The sequence below is a fragment of the Fukomys damarensis genome, unplaced genomic scaffold (assembly GCF_012274545.1).
Source record: "Fukomys damarensis isolate Sample0158 unplaced genomic scaffold, DMR_v1.0_HiC HiC_scaffold_38, whole genome shotgun sequence".
In the NCBI taxonomy this organism is placed as follows: Eukaryota; Metazoa; Chordata; class Mammalia; order Rodentia; family Bathyergidae; genus Fukomys; species Fukomys damarensis.
The window spans coordinates 52829168-52841853 of NW_022900950.1; the positions used below are offsets into that span (position 1 = coordinate 52829168).

The following is a 12686-nucleotide window of genomic DNA, read 5'->3' on the forward strand; positions in this document are numbered from 1 at the left end:
CAAAAAATAGTATGTGAAGTCAGTGTTCCGTTTTGTTGTTGTTTTTAAGGGGAAAAAAGAATATTTCTTATAATCATTAGGTTTATTTCTGCTGTCTGTTCCTAGGCCCATTCTCCTAACATATATTGGCAGGAAGAGAAGTAGAAAGTGTGGAGGGACACAGAATTTATTCTGACTGTAACAGTCGCAGTGGGCCTCTCACAAACATAATGCTAAATTATGGGTCTCTCCATGGGCTGAGTGTAATGCCAAGTTGTATGATGGATTTTATCTTACACAAGCCACTTCGGTCCATGAAATGAGATAAGAAACCACTGCAGCTGGAGTTCACCGAGGGTTGAACTTGCACTGAAATTCCAGAGGTAACAATGGCATAAACTAGCTCTGTTATCAAGAAGAGTGCTCTATGCCTGTGGACTGAGATATTCAAGAAACTTGAGTCTTTTGCTTGCAGGGTGATCTGTGGGCATTCCCAGGCCGGTTTTCTTCTGCTACATGTGTAAAGGCAGAGGGAATAGGTTCACTCAGTAGGAAAAAAAAAATCATTGATCCCCAGACTTAGAGGGCAGCTACTGGAGCAATGTAGGACCTGGAATTGAGACCAAAGCCTATCTTATCTGCCATAGCTGCTTTGAATTTGGAAAAGGGTGAGCATGCTGTCCATCCACCTGGAGTGTATATACATTTGAAAATGTGAACAGTGCAGGAGGGTGCCTTTGATAGTCCTCCAGGGGAATAGAAGTGCCTGGCACAGGGTAGCACCAGTTTTTGTCCAATAAATGACTAAGAATCTGAATCTTAGAGTCTAAATTAGCCCTTTATTTTTAGAATTAAGAGTCTACCTAGTTGGCTTGAAAAAAATGTAGGATAGTTTTCCTAAATCACATTGTCTAGAGATCAAAAAGAAAGGCCTCTGCCCTTACGTTTGCCTAGAAAATATGCAGTGAGCATTTAGCAACAATCAGATCGATTAATGTTGTAGTAATAACTGACATACAACTTCCAGTTCTCATTAACTTAATCACCATCGTACTTGCTTTTTTTCCACCTCCAAGCCATACAAGACAGATTTGTTCCAGCAGCCATTCTCAAACAGGCAAGTCTGTTTGTTTTCTTTAACATGAACTTTGTAATTTGCCTAGAAGTGGAACCTCATTCCTCGTTCTCCCAGGTTCAACCAGAATTTTCTGGTAGCCATCAATAGCAAATACTGACTACCTCAGGGAACAGCCTTCTTTGTAAAAGATAAGAAAATACTCTATCTCCCAGACTAATTAAATATGTTATATTAACCCTAAAATTAAATTGCTTTTGAACCACAATAAAACAAGAAATGACTTCTTACTGCTACCTTCCTTGGGAACAATATCTCAAATTACAACCAGTTTAAAGTAATTTAATTTATCATCTACATTTGAACACAATTTGGCTATTCTATAAATCAGAAAACAGATATCACTTATATTTTTCATAAAGGAATGAAGAAATGAAATAGAGGCCAATAAGTTAGTAATAGTTTTCCAAGTCAATATTAAAAGGGTGATCAAAGTTTGGTGTAAGGTTGGAGCTGTAACTTATTGCTAAGAATGCCCAGAACAAATGTTCTATAGCTGTGCTCATTGGAGTCGATAGGTGAATGAGAATATCTTGGGGTCATTCCAAAGTGCCATGAATTACATAAGGAAAGAGAAGTTAAGAGTTGAAGCAGAAAGCTAATTTGTCAAGTTCTGAAAGTGTATCCACCAGGGTAGGGCCTTGCTCTGTCTTGAGAGGAAGCAGAATAATGTATGTTTTCTTGCCTTGGTGTGATGTGTACTTGGTGGTTTTGCATTTCTAGATGATAGCAAGTTTTCTGAGGCTATCACAGTGCTGCTTTCCTGGATTGAACGAGGTGAAGTGAATCGGCGTTCTGCAAACCAGTTCTATTCCATGGTGCAGTCAGCCAACAGCCACGTCCGCAGGCTAATGAATGAAAAAGCCACCCATGAGCAAGAAATGGAGGAAGCCAAGGAGAATTTTAAAAATGCCTTAACTGGGATCCTCACTCAATGTAAGTAAAAATTGAGGGGCCATTTCTTTTGTTATGATTTTTATCTTTTCTTTTGAATTCATTTTATATTTTCATTTGGGGGTAAGTAGTTCAATAATCGCCCATTTTATTCCATATTGAATGGCAAACCTCATAACCTATTTCATGTTCTGTGGCACCCTGGAGGAACACGGACCCTGCCCCGAAAGCTTACTTCTCAAGGTGAGCAATGTTTCTGTAGCTTTTCCTCAGAATACCATGCCAGCCCACAGGGCAGGGCAGCCGATGCACCTGAGCTTTGCGGACCCTCCACAGGTCACACCACACCTGCGGGCTGGCCACCCTCCACCTGCAGGTTGTCCACATACTCGCATATCCTCCTAGAGCTGACAGTAGAGAGCAGACCCTGGACATGTTTTCCTTGGGACTCTGTATAGGAAGAAGGTACTGTCAGTCAGAAAAACAGCTCCTCAGGATTCTTTATTGGAGGTGAGCTTTGGCTGTCCACATGAGTAACTCAAGAATAGAGATTTTCTTTTTTTAGGGAGCGGGTACCGGGGATTGAACTCGGGTCCTTGCACTTGCAAGGCAGGCCACCGAACCACTGAGCTAAATCCCCGGCCCAAGAATAGAGATTTTCTTTTTTTAGGGAGCGGGTACCGGGGATTGAACTCGGGTCCTTGCACTTGCAAGGCAGGCCACCGAACCACTGAGCTAAATCCCCGGCCCAAGAATAGAGATTTTCATCCTTTCTTGATTTGGAGAGCAAATTACTTTAATTTCAGCGAGTTTTACATGTCTAGATCCTAAACTGATGAAGGGGTATAAATGGAGCTATCTCATAAAACAATAGTCAAGGTAATTACCCAGGGCTCTATTCAAAGAAAGGGCTTCAGCTTTCCCTATGGGCATGCTTGTCTGTGTCTGTCCTGAACATCAGAGCAGCATAATGTGTCACAGCTGCCAGTGTTCGCCCACTTTGTAAATGCCACTGAATGATACTGTTACAATGCCACTCTGTACTCTGTACCAGCTGTAGGGACCCCACATGCTATAGAGACAGTTGCAGTTTACATATTTATTTTAAGCATAAGTATTATTTGCAGGAATATAATATGCCAAAATGCCTATCACCTCTTTCATCATTGTGAACTCAAGGAATAATATATCCATGAGGATGGGATATTAGAGGGGCATGGAAGATCAGTATCTTAAATATAAAAGTATCAAATATAACTTTGTTGTCAGGACAGGTTTTGCAGAAGCCTAGAATAGCGTCTAATAAATTTCCAGCCGTAAACTCTGATAATGTCCGAATATTCAGCATGAGACCAATCTGTCTTTAAAAAAAAAAAAAAAGGAAAAAAAAATAGAACTCCTTTATCTCATACAGATAGATGTCAGAACACCCTCCCTAGATTAACTAGCTTGAGGAATGGGTCTTTATCCAACTTGTAAGTTCAGAAATTCTAAAATTAAAATTTATTAGGGAGAGAATAAAGAAAACTAATATTAACATCATCTGTTAAAGAGGGGTTATTTAAAGAAATAATGGTTTAGTGGCCAGAGGAAATGTAAGGATAGTTTAGAAGGACAGAAATAGTAAGAGGGCAAGGCAAAACAGTTGCAGTCATACCATTCATACAAAGTTATGGCAGGACACTGCATGCTTAAGAAGTAGAATGTTTACTGTATATTTATCTTTTGCTTGAACCAGTTTTAAAGTTCTCATTCTCACGCGGTTTACAGTCCTGTCTGTCAGGGAAGACTCAACCCTTGGCTGTCACAGTGAAGATAGGAAGGCAGCCATAGGTTAGAACAGAGGAGCTTTTTTTTTTTTTTTTTTTTTTTTTTTATTTGTGATAACTGATGAAAGAAACACAAATTAAAATGGATTCCTATTATGTGGAAGAAAGTATGTGACATGCTATCTGTCATTAAATGGATATAAATCAGCCCATATTTGAAACAACCAAGATACAAGAAAGTGTAGCATAGAGGAACCCAGATATCAGCTTTTAAGTACCAATAAATCCCACTGGAAAATGGGGTTAAGGTGTGTGCAGTGATATCAGGCTTACTGAGGATGAGCCTCAGGATGAGCATCCAGCCCCAAGCAGCACTGAAGACACAAGCTGAGTCCCCAGAGCCTCTACCTAGATCCCTGCAAGGAACAGATCAGAACAGATGTGCTATTCTGAGAAGGAATCAGTGAAGGGCCAGAGGAAGACCAGGAACCCACCTCACAGAAACCACAGGAGTGGCAATCATTGTCATCGTTGCCTTTTAGGGACCTCAACTTTAACATAATGAAAATCAAATTTGCTTTTATTCTTCAAACCTGTTTTTCATCCCATTTTTATAAATTATAAGACAAAATATTTTAAGTAGTTTTTATACCCTCTGTCTCAGACCACCAAGCCCCATACCTGTTATTTCTACCTCAAAAAGGGCCTCCTTGATCAACCACTCTTCTCCAGTGGTTCACAGGTACACAAGCTGAGGTGTCTATGGTGCTGCTAGCTTTTCCTAGACTGTTGCTGTGGCCCTTGCTCTTCAAAATAGAACTGGAGACCTCACAGTCAAGAAGGAGAGGAGAATGGCTCCTGGGAAACATTTTGCATCACAGCCACTCACAGTGCCTCCCTCTCCACCTTGATTCTGGTCCACTCTGTTTTCCATGCATCATCTAATATAAGTCTAATCATGTTTTTCTGCCTAAATACCTTTGGCAGCTTCCTATTGCACATAGAATACTTTTCACCCTGCCTCATTCATAAAGCTCTCTAGGCGGCCTTGTCAGCACCCATTTTCCCTCGATTCACTGTTCAGTATCTCCATTGGCCTTCCTTCCTCCTGAGCTTATCAAAGCTACCTCCAACCTCTGAGCCATCCCAGATCCTGTTCACTTTGCTTGGGATGCTTTTCCTCCTACTCCGTGTATCTGAATCTTTTCCATCCTGTAGATCTTGGTTGAAAGACTCCTTCAGAGAGATCTTTCTTGTCCAACTTCTTTTTGTCGATTATTCATTATTTAATCTTATTAAGTTCCTTTATAACATTTACCCAGACATGTGATGATTTTATAGTTTTACTGATCACAATTATTTTAACAGGAAGGGATGTGTACTTTTTTTAGTTGATGAAATCTATTACCTGAGACATAGAAATTGCAACTAATATTTAGTGAGTATGGTTGGGGAATGAGTGTACAAATGAGTAGTGAGTAACCTGGAAGGGAGGCATGCAGGAAGCCTCAAAAAGTGAATTCAGACATTCCTGATGACCTCCCTGAGCAGTGTGTTTTGGGGTATTAGCACCATTTGGAGTAATACAGTTTCAACTTGCCTGTGTCACAAGTCAAATCAAAGAAAAAGTTCACTTGTTGTGCTTTTGGAAATGTCTGTTCTTTGCTAGACCCATGGTAACAGGCTAGGAGATATTAGAGGAGTTGGGGTAAGAGTTGACAAAGAAATTCATGTTGGAAGATTCCTAATTGTAACCTTTCAGTGACCTTCACATTTGCCATGTACTCATTACATTTGGGAGCACCCCCACATCCCCCATAATTTGATTCTGGAAAATGTTTCAGCAGTATCGCGTGCATTAGTTGGAATTAAGCAAATCAGAGCCAATTAGACTCCATTTATCTACATCAGCATTCCTAGCAGACCCCACAGGAATCACATTTAGCTTTCTCACTTAGAATGAGATTGGGATTATTTGGCCTGAATATTGAGGAAATGGCATTTAAAATTTTTTCCTTCTAGATGATGAGAAACCTTATGTAGTCTCGAGTGGTCCTGCCCACATGTAATGGGGTCCTAACCCCATTGCTGTCCTTCACAGTACCCCATGTAATAAACAGCCAAGAGTGCTGGGAAATTGTCCTGAAATTTTGCAAACAGGTGCATTTAGCAAGTGGAACAGGCCTGGTGTCCTGAGGGAAGAAATTATTTAACAACCTCTGGGCAAGTTCAACTACATTTTAAAGCTCAGAGCATGTGAGTTCCTTTATAGATTTTGCTGAAAATAGCCCATTGGTTGAACAGGACAAGAGAAACTTTAGGTTTCAGCCCATGAAGCTGGAAAGATGCACCTGTCTCCTTGCTTTGTTTGTTAAGTTTGTCTTTGGTGAACTTGAAAAGCAAAAGCTCAAAGGATTAGCCCAGATTGCTCTCCAGCCGTCAAGGACAGTGGTAGCAAACTTATGGCACACATGTTATTGTGTGTTTCTTTTAAAACAAGATGTTGATATAGTTACTTTTTCTAAACTGAAACCTCAGTATTCAGGTTTAATTGCAGTGTTGGCTCTTTGTGATAAATAAAGTTGGTTTTGGGTTGCAGTTTTTGGCACTCTGCCTCTAAAAGGCTCACTACTGCTGATCCAAGAGAATGAAAGCGAAGATGCTCTTCCTGAATTTTAGCACTTTTAACAAAAATTTTTTAGAAAAAAGAAACCCCAAGAACTGTTAAGAATAAGAAAAAGTTGTTATTTATGTCAAATTCTACATTAAAATCCAGCAGTTACCGAACCACCTTTAATGACGTTCAATTCTGCCAGCATTTACATAGGTTTAAACCTCTTTCATATCTCTGGTTTTCACCAGGTGCAGATCTTAGATATAATCAAGTAAACATTGTTTTTTTCTAAACTTGTGTAGCCTGACACAACCAGAAGCTTGGTGTATGCAGGATTCTATTTACGATAAACTTTTACTTGTGACCATGGCCTTGCTTTCATCAAAGATGTTAAATGAGGACATCATCGTCCTGATTTGGCACCTGGAGATTGCTCTTCCCTCCTGACCAGCTGGATACATCTCACTTATTAGATAGAAAAGAAAGGAAAAAAGTCACAGTACAGGTGAATCCTCTCTTTCTCATGTTCTCTTATCTTATATCATCCTTGCCTCACTTTTATGTCATTTCATGATCTGTCCATTTGGCAGAAATTTCCCCAGGTTCTCCTACTCAGAGATTTTTGGGTTTTGATCTTTGCTTTTTAAAAATTTAGGAACTCCCCAAAGGCCTGCGCACTTCCAGTTTTTCAGTTGTGAGCAGAACTTGTCATTTCAGAGCTCAGTCAGGAGCTGTTTATAAGTTCAGGAAGCATGCACCACTGTGTTCCGTTATTAACATGCATACCAAGATGATCAGTTTCACATGCCTTGTTATGACACAAATACACCTAATAAAAATTTTAATACTCCATGATATTCCCACTTTGGTTCTTTCTCAACAAGTTTCCTGATGAAAGAGAAGAGAGAGAAGGGAACAAAATGGAGGAAAAGCAAAAGGGAAACCAGATGGCAGTGGAAAAGTATCTATTAACGTTGCTTTAAGACTGTGCACCATAAATGCAATGAGCATGAATGAAAAGTAGAAATTGTAGAATATGAGAGCTAGAAGGCACCACAGGGACTTGATGGGCCAGTCATCATTTTCCAAAAAAGGAAACAGGCTCAAGGATCAGCCATGAGACTTCTTGGTCATTTAGAAGTTTATGGGAACATTAAAACCAAGACTCCTGGCTACCTGTATAGTTTTCTTTGTCACACAATGTCTGTTTCTTTTTTAAATGAAGTGACAGTTACTGGAAGAAGATTGTATAATTATAGGTTCGTAGTTTTTAGGTAGAGCTGTTTTTAGGTAGTGGCATCACACTGAATGTAAATGTTGCTACCTGGTTAGAATTTGAAGCATTTGCTTGTAGAACTCCCCTCTTCCCCACCTCTACACATCATTCGTCTGAAATGCATCTCCTCCTCCCAAGGGCAGCATGGAAGCTCACTACTGTCATTCTTTCTCCATGGAACCTGTCCCCTCTGTTAGCACTCAGAACCATCTCCCATTCTCCTACCTTATGCAGCACTTGTTAATACTGTCTAATTGAGTACTTACTTCTGTAATTTCTAATTATTTTTATGTATCAGATTTCTTGGTTTATTTTCTTCTAGCAAGACTTTAGGCTACTGACACAAGCCATATACTGGTTTCTTTCCTCCTCATTGAACCACTTCTGAGCTTGGCATGATTTCTATAAGCATATGAAAGATCGCATTACCAACACTGGTTTTTGAGCAATCGTAGATGGAAATGAAGGTGGTTCTGGAAATTGAACTGGAACCAAATGACCACAGAAAATATTCTTAATGTTGCTTTTTTGGCATAAATCATCTCAAGTGATTTAACTCTGATGTGTCATTCTATTTAAAATGGAGCACAAAGGGGCGGAGGGGGTGAAGCAGGGGCAGGACAAAGGGAAAAATGAGAACCAAGACCTGTCATGTAGAGGTACAAGATCCCAGTGATGAATGTAACTGTACTGTGTACCTAAAATGTACCAATAAATTCAATGAGAAAAAAAAATTAAAATGGAGCACAAAATATACTTTAGTTGTAAATGCTACAGTAGTAGGGTTGTGATACTGCTATTAATCTTATTTTAAACTGGAGATTGGAAATGTTAGAATTATATAACTTTGCTATATACATTCATGATAGGAAATATCATCAACCTCATCTTAGGTCTTGAAAAGAGCAAATTGTGGAGGCATTTTTGATTTCTGAAGAGATCTTGGCTCTGATCCAAGCTCAAACTTTAATTAGCTTTAGAAAAGTTTTTCAAGCTCCTTGAGTCTCTATTTCCTCAACTCTGTGGTAAAACAAAAAGAAAAAAAGTTTGAACAGATAATCCCCTAAACTACTTTAAAAATGCTAGTCCTTAGGGCCAGGGATTTGGCTCAGCAATTCCGCCACCTGCGTCACAAGCACAAGAGCCTGAGTTTGATCCCCAGTACACACACACCAAAAAAAAAAAAAATGCTAGTCCTTATCATATCAATAACTTATACCCTTTTACATCCCTGTATAACTAAATGCAACATGATTGCCAGTGGTCCGCCCAGTCATGATTTCAAAATCTCCTTAGTTGATCACAGAGTGAACAATCAGACCTCTGGGCACATGTCCTACCTATGCCATGCAGTGGTGGTTACCTCTGCTGGTTGCATTGTGAATCGGAAGCCTCAGTTTTGCCCTGAGAATGTGTACCTGACATCTGCAGATGCTGAAGCCTGGTCAGTTATCATCAGAGATGACTGTACTGCTGGCACACTGACATCCTCCTCCGTCACATCCCATCTATCTTCTTGGCTGAAACTATAAAAGCCTCAGCTCTTTGAATGAATGATTAAATTCATTCTGCAAATGTTTATCAGAGTCCCTGTTAAGTGTCAGGTCGAGTGCTAAGTGCCAGAGTGAAATGTGAGGTTTTCTGACCTCTGCGTGTGCTTTGGTCCCCCTGTTAAGCATATCGGTGTCATTGTCCACATTTCTTCGCCCTAAAAAGCTCTCACTGAAATCATTTACTCCTCAGGAAAATCTCAGCTAAACATTTTTTATTTCCACCAAGGGAAATCTAGTTCCTGTATCCCCTGCTGTGGAAAAAGAATTTTATGAAGTGTTAAAATGTTTTCCCATGTCTGTAGAAGTCATTGCTGTAGTGCATCCTTGGAAAGAACAAATCCCCATAACTGCTTTAGCAACTCAACAGGTTTCCTGTCTCTCCTCAAATTCATGCTGATAGCTATATTTGCAAGTGTATTAAATGCAGGGAACATAATTTCTATTAAAACTGAGTCTCTGTTCTCAGGGAATAAATGTCCAGAGAAAATAATTTTTAACAAAAGTTCCAAAGTAAGATGAGCACAGAATGTTCTATTTTTCAATACAAAGCTGATAGTAGAGGGCACTAGAAGCCTGTCACAGCCTCATTTAGTGTCCTTTCTTTTCATTTTTCAGCAAAAATACAGCAAATAAGAATGTTAACATTAGAAAAATATTTTTTTCCTGTTACCAAAATGTAAGAGAGAAATTAAGCCTTATACTCTGGAATGACAAAGAATTCTAGAAGGCTAGAATTCAAGATTTAGCATAGTGCATGGTAGCTCATGAAGACAAAAACTCAGGAAGATGGAACTTTGAAGAGCTAATGAGGAAAAGCCTAGATCCTCAATATGAGCCCTGTTCTAGAGGCTGGAAAGGAAGCCACAGCCAAGTGTAAGGGGAAGTATGTGTGTGTTGATGGAATGGGAGGAAGATGAGGAAACAGAATCTATACAAACATTTTCTTCATTCAAGGCATTCAAATGGGAAAAAAGTGAGGGGTAACAAAGTTACTCTTTGGCAGAGATGCTGTGTTCTGACATCTGTGCATCTGAAAAAGGAGTGGGTCACAGTGTTGGTGTTCCAGTGGGAGAAAATTGGCCAGGGAGAGAGAGGAGCCACAAAATTAGTGGTTTCCTGCAGAAGGAGACAAACTGCTGAGGTATACAGACACCTTCCACAGCAGGGTAGAGAAGTAGTAGGATTTGCACAGCCAAAAGTAATGACTATTTCTTTGCAGAAAGTTTGCCTTCCCCCGTTCCAGAGGCTCCAGAGGCTGGAGAAGAGATTCAAGATAGCCCTCATGCAGCCCTCTTTGGCTTGCAGGGACAGACAAAGGCTGTCTATAGGTCACAAAGCCATTTAGGGTGGAACCAAGACTTGTCTACACCAGGTTCACTCTGCCTTCACCCTCACATACAGCTCCCAAACAGCTCTGGATGCCTACTAGCAACCCCTCAGCCCCACCTCTTTCAGTCTGTCCATCTGAGGCTTTACTACTCAACAAGGATTATTTCAACAAAAGGACAGAATGGATTTCAGATGATGGGGAGGTTGCTGAGGATGCACACTGAGAGCAGTCTGTGCTAGCCGGGTAGACTCAAAAGAAATAGGGACTCTTTTTCCAATCACTTCTATTCTTTTGCGCTGTGTTTCAGATTACCAGAAAACCTTTGAAAAGAGTTAAAAGTAGCTTCCTGCCCCATTACAGCCTCAAATGTCTGGTTTCTTTGCATTTGCATTAGAAAATTTTGCTTATCCACAAGTTTCAGCTCAAGGTCTCTAATGGCTTTTGCCACATCTCCTGGAACTCCCTTACAGCTGTTCTTATATGGTGATTCAATCAAGAATGTGGCTGTCTCCTCCCCAGGCTTTGATTAACTGAAGTACTGCCACATCTTGGGTTCTTTTTATCCCTGTAACCAATACAGTGTCTGGCATATAACCTTTCACAGTGCTCGTAAGACTTTGGCCCATGTGGGTATGAATACATAATTTGAAGTTGAGCAGATATAATTTCCATTCCCAACTTCACTTGCTAAATATGTGACCTTGGATGAGTAATTTTCTCCATAAATCTCAACATTTTTCTCCAATGGAATAGGTATAACAATAGCGTCTAACTCGGTGGGTTTTAGAGAAAATTAAATAAGACTGTATTAAATCAGGTTTTCAAATTTAGCATCAGAACCACTTGGAGAGCTTGTGAAAGTGCAGAATATCAGGTCCACCCCACCCCCAGCCCCTAACTCCCTGTTTCTGATTCTGTAGGTCTAGGGTTTGAGTATTTGCAATTCTACTGGTACTGATGATACTAGTTCAGGAAACACACTTGAACACTACTGTTTTAAACCTTTAAGCATAGTGCCTGGCCCCATAAGGGTTAAGTAAGTAAAAATAACCTATTATCATTGGGTGATTTTTATAGCACCAATACCATAGTTAGTGGAGACACAGGGAAAATTGGGGGCTGTCATTATTTTGAGAGTAACAAGGAAAAAGTGATCCCCAGAAACCAGGTCTTTCCCCTTCCTGCTGGATTATTCTTCTTAGCAATGTGTTTGCTACTGAGAGAAGAACAGCTTTGATAAGCCTTGACTTGTTTCTGTTATTATAATGGAAATTCAAATATAGACATTGGTTATCATATAATTCTTGCCTTCTCTCATTTATCAAGTATAACAAAAATTAGGTCTGATTACCCCGTTTGGAGGAAGGAGAATTCTAGTACAATTTGGCAGTACTCTCAAAATTTAAAATTCAGGTACTCCTCTTTATCTACCCTGTCCACTAAGAACTTTTCATAAAATAAAATTACATACTGATTTCAAAAGATGCATGTTTAAGGATGTTCATTTCAGTATTATTAATAACATACACATGAATAATTTCCAAGATATGGTAAGTGAAAAAGCAAGGCACAAAACAGTGTGTATAATATTAGCACTCATACACATACAAAAAAGGCATCAGAAAAAGATGCATAATATATGAATAACATTTTCTTTGGATAAATTTGCTAGAATCTTAATACTTTAAGGAGAAACAGGCAAGAAGTATCTGAAAAGGAAGATAGACTTCTACTTTTCATTTTGGTTCTGCCGATATGTATTGATTTATTAAGTTAGTGGGGTAATTTAGCCAAGGCGTTTGTGGGATTTAAAAAGTGGTGTAAATGCTATATGTTGTAAAGAACCATTACAGTTATAATCTCATGGATTTTTGTTTTGTTGCTTTCCTAAATATTTGAACATGTGCATTAGTAAGAGGATTTGCAGTTCCCTGAAGTGTTCTGAGTTTTCTACAGATCTTTAAAAGTAACTGCCTAAAATCTTTCCATTTATTTGAGTAATTTGACCATTTCCTACTTGCTTGAAATTTGCTAAAAGCATCCTCTTTCCTTTTTTATAATTTGATCAGCACATTTCTCTTTCTGCTTCCACACCCATTCTTAAAAAAAAAAAAAAAAAAAAAAAAAAAAAAAACA

General features: G+C 39.3%; 1 protein-coding gene across 5 annotated transcripts in view; it reads left to right on the forward strand.

The window, feature by feature from the left end:
- Positions 1 to 12686, forward strand: part of Enox1 (ecto-NOX disulfide-thiol exchanger 1) — a 436949-nt gene that overhangs the window by 287909 nt on the left and 136354 nt on the right. For all 5 annotated transcript variants that reach the window (XM_010637078.3, XM_010637077.2, XM_033759995.1 and 2 more), the window contains one exon: positions 1838 to 2050. In XM_010637078.3, the coding sequence (XP_010635380.1) occupies positions 1838 to 2050 (213 nt within the window). The remainder of the gene's footprint in view (positions 1 to 1837; positions 2051 to 12686) is intronic.